General features: G+C 36.2%; 1 protein-coding gene across 1 annotated transcript in view; it reads right to left on the reverse strand.

The window, feature by feature from the left end:
- mrpl4 (mitochondrial ribosomal protein L4) overlaps window positions 1-17,778 on the reverse strand; it is a 40,455-nt gene extending 22,677 nt beyond the window's left edge. The window contains exons 1-8 of the mRNA XM_088075000.1: window positions 17,595-17,778; window positions 16,809-16,890; window positions 15,675-15,846; window positions 15,407-15,458; window positions 14,753-14,870; window positions 14,449-14,555; window positions 13,235-13,344; window positions 13,071-13,144 (exon numbers count right to left, since the gene is read on the reverse strand). Coding sequence (XP_087931126.1) covers window positions 13,071-13,144; window positions 13,235-13,344; window positions 14,449-14,555; window positions 14,753-14,870; window positions 15,407-15,458; window positions 15,675-15,846; window positions 16,809-16,890; window positions 17,595-17,642 — 763 coding nt within the window. The 5' untranslated portion in view covers window positions 17,643-17,778. The remainder of the gene's footprint in view (window positions 1-13,070; window positions 13,145-13,234; window positions 13,345-14,448; window positions 14,556-14,752; window positions 14,871-15,406; window positions 15,459-15,674; window positions 15,847-16,808; window positions 16,891-17,594) is intronic.
- Window positions 17,779-18,511: the final 733 nt, after the last annotated feature.

The following is an 18,511-nucleotide window of genomic DNA, read 5'->3' on the forward strand; positions in this document are numbered from 1 at the left end:
CACGCTTATAGCATCGTTTTTTGCAAAAATGTCCAAAAACACCATGATATAGAACGTTGAAAAAATGACCGAAAAGACAAGGCTATAGTATGGAAAAATGTCAAAATATGACACATCCCAAAAACAGCTGAAAACACCTAGAAACAGCATTAAATAAGCGTGCGAGACACGCCATAGCATAGTTTGTTGCAAAAAGCGAGCAAAAACACCATGATATAGAACGTTGAAAAGATGACCAAAAAGGCAAGGCTATAGTATGGAAAAATGTCAAAATATGACACGTCCCAAAAACAGCTGAAAACACCTCAAAACAGCATTAAATAGCGTGCCGAGACACGCCATAGCATAGTTTGTTGCAAAAACGAGCAAAAACATCAAAATGCTGCACGTTGAAAAAATGACCAAAAAGGCAAGGCTATAGTATGGAAAAATGTCAAAATATGACACATCCCAAAAACAGCTAAAAACACCTAGAAACAGCATTAAATAGCGTGCCGAGACACGCCATTGCATCGTTTTTTGCAAAAACGACCAAAAATACCATGATATAGCATGTTGAAAAAATGACCGAAAAGGCAAGGCTATAGTATGGAAAAATGTCAAAATTTGTCAAAATATGTCAAAGCAGAGAGAGAAGCAGTGACATTGTCATTTGATGATCGATTGTTTGATGATTTTCATACCTTCTGTTTGTGTTCCCTGGATGTTGTTTGTTTTCTGCTTTCAGTTTTTAAGTTCATGTTTGTTTTCACGTTCATCCATGAGAAAATGTTTATTATGTTTGTCAATAAACTTTCTGTGAAACATTTAATGTGTGTTGCATGATTTAAAATATGAACCACATCGTATAAATGGCAATTTTGACAACAAAATGTACCATGACCTGTCTCGACATGCTGTTTTATGTCGTTTTCAGCTCTTTTTTGACAATGTCATATTTTTACATTTTTCGATGCAACATAATGGCGTTGAAAAAGCTGGAAACAGCAAAACGACCAAAAATACCATGATATAGAACGTTGAAAAAATGACCGAAAAGGCAAGGCTATAGTATGGAAAAATGTCAAAATATGACACATCCCAAAAACAGCTAAAAACACCTCAAAACAGCATTAAATAGCGTGCCGAGACACACCATAGCATAGTTTGTTGCAAAAACGAGCAAAAACATCAAAATGCTGCACGTTGAAAAAATGACCAAAAAGGCAAGGCTATAGTATGGAAAAATGTCAAAATATGACACATCCCAAAAACAGCTAAAAACACCTAGAAACAGCATTAAATAGCGTGCCGAGACACGCCATTGCATCGTTTTTTGCAAAAATGTCCAAAAACACCATGATATAGAACGATGAAAAATTGAACGAAAAGGCAAGGCTATAGTATGGAAAAATGTCAAAATATGACACATCCCAAAAACAGCTAAAAACACCTCAAAACAGCATTAAATAGCGTGCAGAGACACGCCATAGCATAGTTTTTTGCAAAAACGACCAAAAACATCAAAATGCTGCACGTTGAAAAAATGACCAAAAAGGCAAGGCTATAGTATGGAAAAATGTCAAAATATGACACATCCCAAAAACAGCTAAAAACACCTCAAAACAGCATTAAATAGCGTGCCGAGACACGCCATTGCATCGTTTTTTGCAAAATGTCCAAAAACACCATGATATAGAACGATGAAAAATTGAACGAAAAGGCAAGGCTATAGTATGGAAAAATGTCAAAATATGACACATCCCAAAAACAGCTGAAAACACCTCAAAACAGCATTAAATAGCGTGCAGAGACACACCATAGCATAGTTTTTTGCAAAAATGTCCAAAAACACCATGATATAGAACGATGAAAAATTGAACGAAAAGGCAAGGCTATAGTATGGAAAAATGTCAAAATATGACACGTCCCAAAAACAGCTGAAAACACCTCAAAACAGCATTAAATAAAGCGTCAAGTCACGCTATAGCATAGTTTGTTGCAAAAACGACCAAAAACACCAAAATGCTGCATGTTGGAAAAATGACCGAAAAGGCAAGGCTATAGTATGGAAAAATGTCAAAATATGACACGTCCCAAAAACAGCTAAAAACACCTCAAAACAGCATTAAATAGCGTGCCGAGACATGCCATAGCATAGTTTTTTGCAAAAATGTCCAAAAACACCATGATATAGAACGTTGAAAAAATGACCGAAAAGGCAAGGCTATAGTATGGAAAAATGTCAAAATATGACACGTCCCAAAAACAGCTAAAAACACCTCAAAACAGCATTAAATAGCGTGCAGAGACACGCCATAGCATAGTTTTTTGCAAAAATGTCCAAAAACACCATGATATAGAACGATGAAAAATTGAACGAAAAGGCAAGGCTATAGTATGGAAAAATGTCAAAATATGACACATCCCAAAAACAGCTGAAAACACCTACAAACAGCATTAAATAGCGTGCAGAGACACACCATAGCATAGTTTTTTGCAAAAATGTCCAAAAACACCATGATATAGAACGATGAAAAATTGACCGAAAAGGCAAGGCTATAGTATGGAAAAATGTCAAAACATGACACATCCCAAAAACAGCTAAAAACACCTAGAAACAGCATTAAATAGCGTGCAGAGACACACCATAGCATAGTTTGTTGCAAAAACGACCAAAAACATCAAAATGCTGCATGTTGAAAAAATGACCAAAAAGGCAAGGCTATAGTATGGAAAAATGTCAAAATATGACACATCCCAAAAACAGCTGAAAACACCTCAAAACAGCATTAAATAGCGTGCAGAGACACACCATAGCATAGTTTTTTGCAAAAATGTCCAAAAACACCATGATATAGAACGATGAAAAATTGAACGAAAAGGCAAGGCTATAGTATGGAAAAATGTCAAAATATGACACATCCCAAAAACAGCTAAAAACACCTCAAAACAGCATTAAATAGCGTGCCGAGACACGCCATAGCATAGTTTGTTGCAAAAACGAGCAAAAACAACATGATATAGAACGTTGAAAAAATGACCGAAAAGGCAAGGCTATAGTATGGAAAAATGTCAAAACATGACACATCCCAAAAACAGCTAAAAACACCTCAAAACAGCATTAAATAGCGTGCAGAGACACACCATAGCATAGTTTTTGCAAAACGACCAAAAACACCAAAATGCTGCACGTTGAAAAAATGACCGAAAAGGCAAGGCTATAGTATGGAAAAATGTCAAAATATGACACGTCCCAAAAACAGCTAAAAACACCTCAAAACAGCATTAAATAGCGTGCCGAGACACGCCATAGCATAGTTTGTTGCAAAAACGACCAAAAACATCAAAATGCTGCACGTTGAAAAAATGAGCGAAAAGGCAAGGCTATAGTATGGAAAAATGTCAAAATATGACACATCCCAAAAACAGCTAAAAACACCTCAAAACAGCATTAAATAGCGTGCCGAGACACGCCATAGCATAGTTTGTTGCAAAAACGAGCAAAAACATCAAAATGCTGCACGTTGAAAAAATGACCAAAAAGGCAAGGCTATAGTATGGAAAAATGTCAAAATATGACACGTCCCAAAAACAGCTGAAAACACCTCAAAACAGCATTAAGTAAAGCGTCAAGTCACGCTATAGCATAGTTTGTTGCAAAAACGAGCAAAAACAACATGATATAGAACGTTGAAAAAATGACCGAAAAGGCAAGGCTATAGTATGGAAAAATGTCAAAATATGACACGTCCCAAAAACAGCTAAAAACACCTCAAAACAGCATTAAATAGCGTGCCGAGACACGCCATAGCATAGTTTTTTGCAAAAACGACCAAAAACATCAAAATGCTGCACGTTGAAAAAATGACCAAAAAGGCAAGGCTATAGTATGGAAAAATGTCAAAATATGACACGTCCCAAAAACAGCTAAAAACACCTCAAAACAGCATTAAATAGCGTGCCGAGACACGCCATAGCATAGTTTGTTGCAAAAACGAGCAAAAACAACATGATATAGAACGTTGAAAAAATGACCGAAAAGGCAAGGCTATAGTATGGAAAAATGTCAAAATATGACACGTCCCAAAAACAGCTAAAAACACCTCAAAACAGCATTAAATAGCGTGCCGAGACACGCCATAGCATAGTTTGTTGCAAAAACGAGCAAAAACAACATGATATAGAACGTTGAAAAAATGACCGAAAAGGCAAGGCTATAGTATGGAAAAATGTCAAAATATGACACGTCCCAAAAGCAGCTAAAAACACCTCAAAACAGCATTAAATAGCGTGCCGAGACACGCCATAGCATAGTTTTTTGCAAAAACGACCAAAAACATCAAAATGCTGCACGTTGAAAAAATGACCAAAAAGGCAAGGCTATAGTATGGAAAAATGTCAAAATATGACACGTCCCAAAAACAGCTAAAAACACCTCAAAACAGCATTAAATAGCGTGCCGAGACACGCCATAGCATAGTTTGTTGCAAAAACGAGCAAAAACATCAAAATGCTGCACGTTGAAAAAATGACCAAAAAGGCAAGGCTATAGTATGGAAAAATGTCAAAATATGACACGTCCCAAAAACAGCTGAAAACACCTCAAAACAGCATTAAGTAAAGCGTCAAGTCACGCTATAGCATAGTTTGTTGCAAAATGTCCAAAAACACCAAAATGCTGCATGTTGAAAAAATGACCAAAAAGGCAAGGCTATAGTATGGAAAAATGTCAAAATATGACACGTCCCAAAAACAGCTAAAAACACCTCAAAACAGCATTAAATAGCGTGCCGAGACACGCCATAGCATAGTTTTTTGCAAAAACGACCAAAAACATCAAAATGCTGCACGTTGAAAAAATGACCAAAAAGGCAAGGCTATAGTATGGAAAAATGTCAAAATATGACATGTCCCAAAAACAGCTGAAAACACCTCAAAACAGCATTAAATAGCGTGCCGAGACACGCCATAGCATAGTTTGTTGCAAAAACGACCAAAAACATCAAAATGCTGCACGTTGAAAAAATGACCAAAAAGGCAAGGCTATAGTATGGAAAAATGTCAAAATTTGTCAAAATATGTCAAAGCAGAGAGAGAAGCAGTGACATTGTCATTTGATGATCGATTGTTTGATGATTTTCATACCTTCTGTTTGTATTCCCTGGATGTTGTTTGTTTTCTGCTTTCAGTTTTTAAGTTCATGTTTGTTTTCACATTCATCCATGAGAAAATGTTTATTATGTTTGTCAATAAACTTTCTGTGAAACATTTAATGTGTGTTGCATGATTTAAAATATGAACCACATCGTATAAATGGCAATTTTGACAACAAAATGTACCATGACCTGTCTCGACATGCTGTTTTATGTCGTTTTCAGCTCTTTTTTGACAATGTCATATTTTTACATTTTTCGATGCAACATAATGGCGTTGAAAAAGCTGGAAACAGCAAAAACGACCAAAAATACCATGATATAGAACGTTGAAAAAATGACCGAAAAAGCAAGGCTATAGTATGGAAAAATGTCAAAATATGACACGTCCCCAAAACAGCTAAAAACACCTCAAAACAGTATTAAATAGCGTGCCGAGACACACCATAGCATAGTTTTTTGCAAAAACGACCAAAAACATCAAAATGCTGCACGTTGAAAAATGACCAAAAAGGCAAGGCTATAGTATGGAAAATGTCAAAATATGACACGTCCCAAAAACAGCTGAAAACACCTCAAAACAGCATTAAATAGTGCCGAGACACACCATAGCATAGTTTGTTGCAAAACGAGCAAAAACACCAAAATGCTGCACGTTGAAAAATGACCAAAAGGCAAGGCTATAGTATGGAAAAATGTCAAAATATGACACGTCCAAAAAACAGCTAAAACACCTCAAAACAGCATTAAATAGCGTGCAGAGAGACGCCATCACATAGTTTGTTGCAAAAACGACCAAAAACACCAAAATGCTGCACGTTGAAAAAACGACCAAAAAGGCAAGGCTATAGTATGGAAAAATGTCAAAATATGACACATCCCAAAAACAGCTAAAAACACCTCAAAACAGCATTAAATAGCGTGCAGAGACACGCCATAGCATAGTTTTTTGCAAAAACGACCAAAAACATCAAAATGCTGCACGTTGAAAAAATGACCAAAAAGGCAAGGCTATAGTATGGAAAAATGTCAAAATATGACACATCCCAAAAACAGCTAAAAACACCTAGAAACAGCATTAAATAGCGTGCCGAGACACACCATTGCATTGTTTTTTGGAAAAATGTCCAAAAACACCATATTATAGAACGTTGAAAAGATGACCAAAAAGGCAAGGCTATAGTATGGAAAAATGTCAAAATATGACACGTCCAAAAACAGCTGAAAACACCTACAAACAGCATTAAATAGCGTGCAGAGACACACCATAGCATAGTTTTTGCAAAATGTCCAAAAACAACATGATATAGAACGATGAAAAATTGAACGAAAAGGCAAGGCTATAGTATGGAAAAATGTCAAAATATGACACGTCCCAAAAACAGCTGAAAACACCTCAAAACAGCATTAAATAAAGCGTCAGAGACACGCCATAGCATAGTTTTTTGCAAAATGTCCAAAAACACCAAAATGCTGCATGTTGAAAAATGACCAAAAGGCAAGGCTATGGTATGGAAAAATGTCAAAATATGACACGTCCCAAAAACAGCTAAAAACACCTCAAAACAGCATTAAATAGCGTGCCGAGACACGCCATTGCATCGTTTTTTGCAAAAATGTCCAAAAACACCATGATATAGAACGATGAAAAATTGAACGAAAAGGCAAGGCTATAGTATGGAAAAATGTCAAAATATGACACATCCCAAAAACAGCTAAAAACACCTCAAAACAGCATTAAATAGCGTGCAGAGACACACCATAGCATAGTTTGTTGCAAAAATGTCCAAAAACACCATGATATAGAACGTTGAAAAAATGACCGAAAAGGCAAGGCTATAGTATGGAAAAATGTCAAAATATGACACATCCCAAAAACAGCTAAAAACACCTAGAAACAGCATTAAATAGCGTGCAGAGACACACCATAGCATAGTTTGTTGCAAAAACGACCAAAAACATCAAAATGCTGCATGTTGAAAAAATGACCAAAAAGGCAAGGCTATAGTATGGAAAAATGTCAAAATATGACACATCCCAAAAACAGCTAAAAACACCTCAAAACAGCATTAAATAGCGTGCCGAGACACGCCATAGCATAGTTTTTTGCAAAAACGTCGAAAAACATCAAAATGCTGCACGTTGAAAAAATGAACGAAAAGGCAAGGCTATAGTATGGAAAAATGTCAAAATATGACACATCCCAAAAACAGCTAAAAACACCTCAAAACAGCATTAAATAGCGTGCCGAGACACGCCATAGCATAGTTTGTTGCAAAAACGAGCAAAAACAACATGATATAGAACGTTGAAAAAATGACCGAAAAGGCAAGGCTATAGTATGGAAAAATGTCAAAATATGACACATCCCAAAAACAGCTGAAAACACCTCAAAACAGCATTAAGTAAAGCGTCAAGTCACGCTATAGCATAGTTTGTTGCAAAAACGACCAAAAACACCAATATGCTGCATGTTGAAAAAATGACCAAAAAGGCAAGGCTATAGTATGGAAAAATGTCAAAATATGACACGTCCCAAAAACAGCTAAAAACACCTCAAAACAGCATTAAATAGCGTGCCGAGACACGCCATAGCATAGTTTGTTGCAAAAACGACCAAAAACAACAAAATGCTGCATGTTGAAAAAATGACCGAAAAGGCAAGGCTATAGTATGGAAAAATGTCAAAATATGACACATCCCAAAAACAGCTGAAAACACCTCAAAACAGCATTAAATAGCGTGCCGAGACACGCCATAGCATAGTTTGTTGCAAAAACGACCAAAAACATCAAAATGCTGCACGTTGAAAAAATGACCAAAAAGGCAAGGCTATAGTATGGAAAAATGTCAAAATATGACACGTCCAAAAAACAGCTAAAAACACCTCAAAACAGCATTAAATAGCGTGCAGAGACACGCCATAGCATAGTTTGTTGCAAAAACGAGCAAAAACACCAAAATGCTGCACGTTGAAAAAATGACCGAAAAGGCAAGGCTATAGTATGGAAAAATGTCAAAATATGACACGTCCCAAAAACAGCTAAAAACACCTCAAAACAGCATTAAATAGCGTGCCGAGACACGCCATAGCATAGTTTTTTGCAAAAACGACCAAAAACATCAAAATGCTGCACGTTGAAAAAATGACCAAAAAGGCAAGGCTATAGTATGGAAAAATGTCAAAATATGACACTTCCCAAAAACAGCTAAAAACACCTCAAAACAGCATTAAATAGCGTGCAGAGACACGCCATAGCATAGTTTTTTGCAAAAGCGAGCAAAAACACCATGATATGCTGCACGATGAAAAATGACCAAAAAGGCAAGGCTATAGTATGGAAAAATGTCAAAATATGACACATCCCAAAAACAGCTAAAAACACCTCAAAACAGCATTAAATAGCGTGCCGAGACACGCCATTGCATAGTTTTTTGCAAAAACGACCAAAAACATCAAAATGCTGCACGTTGAAAAAATGACCAAAAAGGCAAGGCTATAGTATGGAAAAATGTCAAAATATGACACGTCCCAAAAACAGCTGAAAACACCTCAAAACAGCATTAAGTAAAGCGTCAAGTCACGCTATAGCATAGTTTGTTGCAAAAACGACCAAAAACACCATTATATAGCATGTTGAAAAAATGACCGAAAAGGCAAGGCTATAGTATGGAAAAATGTCAAAATTTGTCAAAATATGTCAAAGCAGAGAGAGAAGCAGTGACATTGTCATTTGATGATCGATTGTTTGATGATTTTCATACCTTCTGTTTGTATTCCCTGGATGTTGTTTGTTTTCTGCTTTCAGTTTTTAAGTTCATGTTTGTTTTCACGTTCATCCATGAGAAAATGTTTATTATGTTTGTCAATAAACTTTCTGTGAAACATTTAATGTGTGTTGCATGATTTAAAATATGAACCACATCGATAAATGGCAATTTTGACAACAAAATGTACCATGACCTGTCTCGACAGCTAAAAACACCTCAAAATGTCATATTTTTACATTTTCGATGCAACATAATGGCGTTGCAAAAGCTGGAAACAGCAAAACGATCAAAATGCTGCGTTGAAAAATGACCAAAAAGCAAGGCTATAGTATGGAAAAATGTCAAAATATGACACGTCCCAAAAACAGCTAAAAACACCTCAAAACAGCATTAAATAGCGTGCAGAGACACACCATAGCATAGTTTGTTGCAAAAACGACCAAAAACATCAAAATGCTGCACGTTGAAAAAATGACCGAAAAGGCAAGGCTATAGTATGGAAAAATGTCAAAATATGACACGTCCCAAAAACAGCTCAAAACACCTCAAAGCAGCATTAAATAGCGTGCCGAGACACACCATAGCATAGTTTTTTGCAAAAACGACCAAAAACATCAAAATGCTGCACGTTGAAAAAATGACCAAAAAGGCAAGGCTATAGTATGGAAAAATGTCAAAATATGACACTTCCCAAAAACAGCTAAAAACACCTCAAAACAGCATTAAATAGCGTGCAGAGACACACCATAGCACAGTTTTTTGCAAAAATGTCCAAAAACACCAAAATGCTGCACGATGAAAAACGACCAAAAGGCAAGGCTATAGTATGGAAAAATGTCAAAATATGACACATCCCAAAAACAGCTAAAAACACCTCAAAACAGCATTAAATAGCGTGCCGAGACACGCCATTGCATAGTTTGTTGCAAAAACGAGCAAAAACAACTTGATATAGAACGATGAAAAAATGACCGAAAAGGCAAGGCTATAGTATGGAAAAATGTCAAAATATGACACGTCCCAAAAACAGCTGAAAACACCTCAAAACAGCATTAAGTAAAGCGTCAAGTCACGCTATAGCATAGTTTGTTGCAAAAACGACCAAAAACACCAAAATGCTGCATGTTGAAAAAATGACCAAAAAGGCAAGGCTATAGTATGGAAAAATGTCAAAATATGACACGTCCCAAAAACAGCTAAAAACACCTCAAAACAGCATTAAATAGCGTGCAGAGACACACCATAGCATAGTTTTTTGCAAAAATGTCCAAAAACACCATGATATAGAACGATGAAAAATTGAACGAAAAGGCAAGGCTATAGTATGGAAAAATGTCAAAACATGACACGTCCCAAAAACAGCTAAAAACACCTCAAAACAGCATTAAATAGCGTGCCGAGACACGCCATAGCATAGTTTGTTGCAAAAACGAGCAAAAACATCAAAATGCTGCACGTTGAAAAAATGACCAAAAAGGCAAGGCTATAGTATGGAAAAATGTCAAAATATGACACATCCCAAAAACAGCTAAAAACACCTCAAAACAGCATTAAGTAAAGCGTCAAGTCACGCTATAGCATAGTTTGTTGCAAAAACGACCAAAAACACCAAAATGCTGCATGTTGAAAAAATGACCAAAAAGGCAAGGCTATAGTATGGAAAAATGTCAAAATATGACACATCCCAAAAACAGCTAAAAACACCTAGAAACAGCATTAAATAGCATGCCGAGACACGCCATAGCATAGTTTGTTGCAAAAACGACCAAAAACATCAAAATGCTGCACGTTGAAAAAATGACCAAAAAGGCAAGGCTATAGTATGGAAAAATGTCAAAATATGACACGTCCAAAAAACAGCTAAAAACACCTCAAAACAGCATTAAATAGCGTGCAGAGACACGCCATAGCATAGTTTGTTGCAAAAACGAGCAAAAACACCAAAATGCTGCACGTTGAAAAAATGACCGAAAAGGCAAGGCTATAGTATGGAAAAATGTCAAAATATGACACGTCCCAAAAACAGCTCAAAACACCTCAAAGCAGCATTAAATAGCGTGCCGAGACACACCATAGCATAGTTTTTTGCAAAAACGACCAAAAACATCAAAATGCTGCACGTTGAAAAAATGACCAAAAAGGCAAGGCTATAGTATGGAAAAATGTCAAAATATGACACTTCCCAAAAACAGCTAAAAACACCTCAAAACAGCATTAAATAGCGTGCAGAGACACGCCATAGCATAGTTTTTTGCAAAAATGTCCAAAAACACCATGATATAGAACGATGAAAAATTGAACGAAAAGGCAAGGCTATAGTATGGAAAAATGTCAAAATATGACACATCCCAAAAACAGCTAAAAACACCTCAAAACAGCATTAAATAGCGTGCCAAGACACGCCATTGCATCGTTTTTTGCAAAAATGTCCAAAAACACCATGATATAGAACGTTGAAAAATTGAACGAAAAGGCAAGGCTATAGTATGGAAAAATGTCAAAATATGACACGTCCCAAAAACAGCTAAAAACACCTCAAAACAGCATTAAATAGCGTGCCGAGACACGCCATAGCATAGTTTGTTGCAAAAACGAGCAAAAACATCAAAATGCTGCACGTTGAAAAAATGACCGAAAAGGCAAGGCTATAGTATGGAAAAATGTCAAAATATGACACGTCCAAAAAACAGCTAAAAACACCTCAAAACAGCATTAAATAGCGTGCAGAGACACGCCATAGCATAGTTTGTTGCAAAAACGAGCAAAAACACCAAAATGCTGCACGTTGAAAAAATGACCGAAAAGGCAAGGCTATAGTATGGAAAAATGTCAAAATATGACACATCCCAAAAACAGCTAAAAACACCTAGAAACAGCATTAAATAGCATGCCGAGACACGCCATTGCATCGTTTTTTGCAAAAATGTCCAAAAACACCATGATATAGAACGTTGAAAAAATGAGCGAAAAGGCAAGGCTATAGTATGGCAAAATGTCAAAATATGACACGTCCCAAAAACAGCTGAAAACACCTCAAAAAAGCAGAAAATAGCGTGCCGAGACACGCCATAGCATAGTTTGTTGCAAAAACAAGCAAAAACAACATGATATAGAACGTTGAAAAAATGACCGAAAAGGCAAGGCTATAGTATGGAAAAATGTCAAAATATGACACGTCCCAAAAACAGCTAAAAACACCTCAAAACAGCATTAAATAGCGTGTCGAGTCACACCATAGCATAGATGGTTGTAAAAACGTCCAAAAACACCATAACTGAGTATGTCGAAAAAAGAGCCGAAAATGCAAAGACTATAGTAAGGCGAAAAATGTCAAAATAATATTTTTCCAAAGAAATGCTGAAAACAGCTGAAAACACCCTAAAATAGCGTACCGAGACACGCCGTAGCACTGAATGTGTGTTTTTTCTATTGAGGGAGACATACTATACTATGATTTTTTGTGCTATTATAACGACATATTATACTTTGGGTTTTTTTTGTATTTTGGATGGCATACTAAGCTTTAACTTTTTTAAATTAAATTTATCGACATACTCTACAATGTATTTTTCGATAACATTTTTTAATATAAATGTGTTATATTATGATGTTTTCCTTGATGCAATCAGTAGACATACTCTACTTTTACTTTTGTCAGTACATTTTTAGACATATTGTACTTTTACTTTTGTCACAACATGATAACTGATGATTTTTTAATATTCTAGACTATGGTGTCTTTCAATTAAATTTTTCAAAATACTATACTATGACATTTTATGAATTTTTCAACATACTATACTGTTTTGACAAAACTTTTCCACATACTATAACATTTTCTACATGCTATAGTGACTTTTTTAATGATATTTTACTATACTAGGACGTTTTCACATTGATTAAATTTTACTGCTACTTGCTACTACTTTAGTAATAGTTGATACTATGACCTCAGCTAACACTGACATTGACATGGAGGCAATATGCGATACGTATATATATATATATATATATATATATATATATATATATGCAATCTACAGTGCTAATGCAGAGAAATTCGCTTTTTCTTTTGTCCACTGGGTGACATTTTCACACATTAAATGTGAACGTTTCTCACACCTCGTCACCTTTCAGATAGAAAAATGCTGAGTCATAACTCACCGATGGCTGGAATAACGTTCACCGTCTTCAAACTCGCTGTTGCCTGAAGGATGTTTTCAGGAAACTCTTCACCTCTGAAAGTGACGTGAACACTGTGAGCACCGAGCAAACGGCCGACCAATTTTAAAGCTGAGTCATACAGGAGCCACGCCGCTGATACTCACACGTCGACTATCAACACCGACTGCCCCCAGTGTTTGTGTTTTATGAGGTCCAGCAGGTACTGAGGGTCAGGTGTGGGGATGTTCAGAGAGTCCACAATGTGAAGGTAGTCCTGCAAAACGACAGTTTGATTTATCATTTATCTTCTCAAATGCATTTTTTGTCATAGCTTGCCATGACTGATAAAAAACCAATGTTATTTTTTATTTTAAATAAACGCAGATTCATCAATAAACAAAATATTTTAGTTGAAGACCTAATTTTTTGGGTGATTTTTTTTTTTGGCGAGAAAAAAAAAATCTGCATGTGTGGATTTTTTTTTTTCAGGTGGAAAATAGGCTCATTTTTCTCAGTGTTCAGATTATCGTCCATAGTTATGATGATTGATTGCTCTATGGCACAGGCTGAGTCCAAGGGAATGTTTGTGCCAAATTTTCAGAAATTCCCTAAAAATGCTGTTGATATGTTGCTTTCAAACGAATAAGATAAATGCAAGGTCACCGTGTCCTTGACCTATGACCACCAAAATTTGATCATTCTTGAGTCCACTTGAACATTTTTTAATGTTGAAAAATTTCCTCAGTGTTCTTAAGATATCGCTTATGCAAGAATGATTCACGCAAAAGGTCACAGTAACCTTTCACCTATGACCACCAAAATCTGACCTGCTAATTTTTGAGTCCACTTGAACATTTGTGCCAAATGTTAACAAATTTCCTCAGTGTTCTTAAGATATCTCTTATGCAAGAATGATTCAGGCAAAAGGTCACAGTCACCTTTCACCTATGACCACCAAAATTTGATCAGTTCATTCTTGAGTCCGCTTGAACATTTGTGCCAAATGTTGGCAAATTTTCTTCAGTTTTCTTAAGATATCACTTATGCAAGAATGATTCAGGCAAAAGGTCACAGTGACCTTTCACCTATGACCACCAAAATCTGATCAGTTAATTCTTGAGTTTTTGTGCCAAAATTGAAAAATCTCTCAAGGCATTCTTGAGATATTGCATTCACAAGAATGAAACAAATGCAAGTTCACAGTGACCTTGACCTTTAAAAAACAAAATCTAATCAGTTTATCATAGAGTCCAAATATGTCAAATATGAAGAAGACAGATGGACAGAAAACATAATTGGATAAATGCTGAAAAATCACTTTTTGACTATTTCAATATGGTCTGAAGTAATTTAAAAAGTTTAAACGGGTTCCAGTTACCTGCGCCAGCTTGGAGCTCAGAGCCACTTTGAGTCCTTGCACTCGAATCTTCATGGGCAACATGTAGTAGTAACTGGTCGGCCCTCTGGGTCCATTAGCGACCCCACCTGAGAAAAACATCACCTGTTATCAGACTGCCTCACAACCGAAAATAAGAACCATCGTCTGTCTCTGACGATGATCCCGCTGAGGTGAGAACTTCCAGGTGAAGTGTTGGAAAAGTTCTCCAGGACATCTCAGTGTTTAAAACATTAAATAATAAAGATAAAACAGCACATGATGCAGATAAATAAATCACACTCGCCTCCTCTCCATATCGGTGATCGGATGCTTCCGTGGCGAGCTCTTCCACTTCCTTTCTGTCTCCATGGTTTCCGGCCTCCACCTCTGACCTCTGACCTGACCTTTGTGTGGGCGTGGCTCTGAAAAAAAACAAAAAAACTGTTAGTAACAGTGAATTAAAGGTATAGTGTTTCAGTCAGACACTGATGGCAAGATTAAAGATGATTTCTTTTAACCTGTTTGAGTTTTATTCATAGACGGAGCCTTTCTTAAATAAACAATGTAGTTTAATGAGTACAAATAGTTTAACAGCAATATTAATTTAATTTAATTGGTTCATTAATTTTTTTTTTCTTGCCCCCAAAAAAAATTCTTGCCCCCAATTTTTTTTTTCTCATACACAAACAAAAAAAAATTTCTTGAATGAAAAAAAAAAATGTTTTTTTCTGGCCCAAAAAAAGAAAAATTCACTCTATTTCACACATAAACAAAATATTTTTTGGACTTAGAAAATGGACCACCGGAAAAAGAAAATTTTCTCGTTCTGCATCTGCTGAAAAAAAAATAAGTGGGAGCTGAAGCCGAAACGTGTCAAGAATACGTCACTGAAACATAAATCACAGCATTTCACAACACACAAGACAAACACGTGAAAACGAGCGAATCTTTGACTTACGATTCTTTTAAAGTTTCTTTGCCATGTTTCCACCTCGTGGATAATATCGAGCCTGAGAGGACAGAAAACAAAAAGAGGATTCACTCAAATGTTCAAACAGATTTTTCGGTTGGTGTCTCTCAGGATGTCCATTCACCTGTCCGTCCACACCTCAGGTCTGTTTTTAATCTACTCACGAACACAGAGCTAATTCTGAATGATGTTTGAGGGAAAGGAGGAGGGAAGAACAATAACAACGCTCTCCTGATGAAAATAAACTCATCTTCACCTCGGAGGAACCGCGAAGACGTCCGGGTGGAGCTGAGCCAAACCCAGCGGCTCGCCGTCCGTCCTCTCCAGAGTCTCCACCCACGTCTGGACGGGGCTCAGGTGAGCTGGAACGACGGCATCGCACTTCCTGAGGAGAGGCAGGGAGCAGTCTGCGGGAGGACGAGGACGCTCTGCAGGAGGACACAGGAGGACACAAACACCCGTCAGAGATGGACGTCTTTGATGTGACGAACAGAGTTTTATTAAAATAACATATCTGAGAAATCGCTCTGCTCAGTACGCTTTACTGACTTCAGCTGACTTTGTTTTTGTCTCTGTTGAGTGTCTTTGAGTATTGTGAAAAATGCTCTATAAATAAAATGCATTATTATTATTATTATTATTATTATTATTATTATTATTATTATTATTATTATGGTTATTATTATTATTAGAGTGGCATGGTTTGTGATTCACACTGGGAATTGGTTTTGTACTTTTAGTATCCATAAGGTGCCAAAGGACATAAAACAGCATCAAAATAGAGCTTTTTTATTTGATAAAATGCCAGTGGAGGATCCCCCACAACCCCAGACGTGAAACGTCCTAAAATCCCCAAAACACCCTAAATTCCTCAAAATGTCCTCAAATCCTAGAAATGTCCCAACATTCAAGAAATGTCTTAAAATCCGAAAACATCCCAACATCCTAGAAATGTCCAAAATCCTACAAACATCCAAAAATGCTTGAAACATCCTAAATCCGGGAAAAGTATTAAAATCCGACAAACGTCCTAAAATCCTCAAAATACCCTAAAATCCTGCTGCGACTGGCTCTGGACTTCCTGACATTTTGCAAACGTGGCCACCAAGCAAAGCACAATATCGTACAATATCATAAATCACAACATAACCAACACTGAACATTACAAAAAAAAACATCACAAAAATGTTGCACACGCGTTGCTGAAGCATCGGCACAAACACAACATTAAAGATCTTTTATCTTCTAAAAAATCACGTCATTATGAAACTGTCGTGAGACAAATCCGACTGCAGGAGGACTTTATTTGTGAAATATAAAGACATATCTTCTCTCACAATATGACGACAACAACATAAACATTCAGCTGAGACGTTAAATGCTGACTCACTGTATCTGGAAGGATCCACCAGGTTGGTCGGCAGCAGCAGATTCGGAGGCAGAGTGCTCTCGCTGGTGAACGACGAGGCAAACTGAGGACGACGAAACTCTGAGTTAGTGAATCAGCGTGAAACATGAGCAGTGTTGCATTTCAACTGTAGTTTGTAAAAAAAAAAAAAAAAAAGGTTCAGTCACATCAATACAGGAGACTTCAACCTGGAATAATAAAATGTGCTTCATAAATGAAACACATTTTAATTTAACAAAAAAATTCAACAAAGAAGTTTACTGTTGAAGTACATTTTAACGATAATACTCTTGTAACACTTCCAACGCAGGAATTTTATGTTTAAAGCAAACTTATTTTTAATTAATCTTAAATAATACTTTTATTTTTGCACCTCTTGTCTGTATTTTTGCTATTCTTAATTATTTTATTTATTTTTATTATACATTTTTTATCTTTCCTATTTGTTGTCGTATAGTAAAATTATCTTCTTTTATTTTTCTTGCTCTGTAGAGCACTTTGTATGACCAATGTCGTATAAGGGCCTCCTTTTCTTACACTATTGTGACGTTATTTTTATTGTTATTTAAGGAAATAAATACTTACTTCCCCCTTGATGTCAGACAGGTCTCTAATATTATAAATAGCTGTGACTTAAATTTTGAGGTAAAACAAAGAATGTTTATAAAACAGGTAAACCGTCTTTTCACACTTTATGAGTGCAGAAGTACAACAGCACGAAGCTGAAACTGAGGTTAACCTGAGCTCCGTGTTTGAGAGTAAACTCACCCTTTTAGCGGCTCCTCTGCCGCAGAGCAGCAGACTGCAGCGAAACATGTCGCTCCGTGTCCTTTCACAGCCTCACGCGCACTAAATCCACTCTTAGATCGTATTTAAATGCTCATAATAAGATGACAGCTTCGCTCCGCAGCGTGAAAGGTCGAGCTCGAGCTGCCCTGATCCGCGCGGTGTGGTGGCGCGTGCTGATGACGCACCGCGTGCACATGTTGACACATGTTGCCATGGTTGCGACATCCAGCGGTTGGAGGTGGAAACTCTCCTAAAAAAAACTCAGACAAAAATGCTTCAAACAAACACTGTATATAATAATAATAATAATAATAATAATAATAATAATAATAATAATAATAATAATAATAATAATAATAATAATAATGATGATGATAATCATGATAATAATAATAATAATAATAATAATAATAATAATAATAATAATAATAATAATAATAATAATAATAATAATAATAATACCTATATTTTGATGCTTACACTATTATATATTTACTTAAATTAGTGTTTAAAACAGAAGCAACAGGATGAGCTTTTAAAAGAAACACGCAACAAAAAAAAATTGTAACTATTAAAAGACACACTGTTGACACAGAACTAAATGTTGATTTTTTGTACCATGATCGTTTTGTTTCATTGAAAAATCCCTTTCGACTAAACATGCAGAGGAAAAATAAAATGCTCAGTGGACAGAATCACGACAGATCTTTACACCTACAAACAGCAGAAAAATGAGTTGGCCTTTCTTCAAAAAACACATAAAAATACATACATTTTACCAAAGTATCTTTTGAAAGTAAAATTTTCACGTACTTGTACTTAACTTGGGTGTATCCATTTTAAGCTGCATCACACTAATACTCCACAGCATTTTGGGGGATAATATTGTACTTTTT

This window comes from Plectropomus leopardus, chromosome 3 (assembly GCF_026936395.1).
Source record: "Plectropomus leopardus strain MGB_pleo_1.0 chromosome 3, ASM2693639v1, whole genome shotgun sequence".
Taxonomy (NCBI): Eukaryota; Metazoa; Chordata; class Actinopteri; order Perciformes; family Serranidae; genus Plectropomus; species Plectropomus leopardus.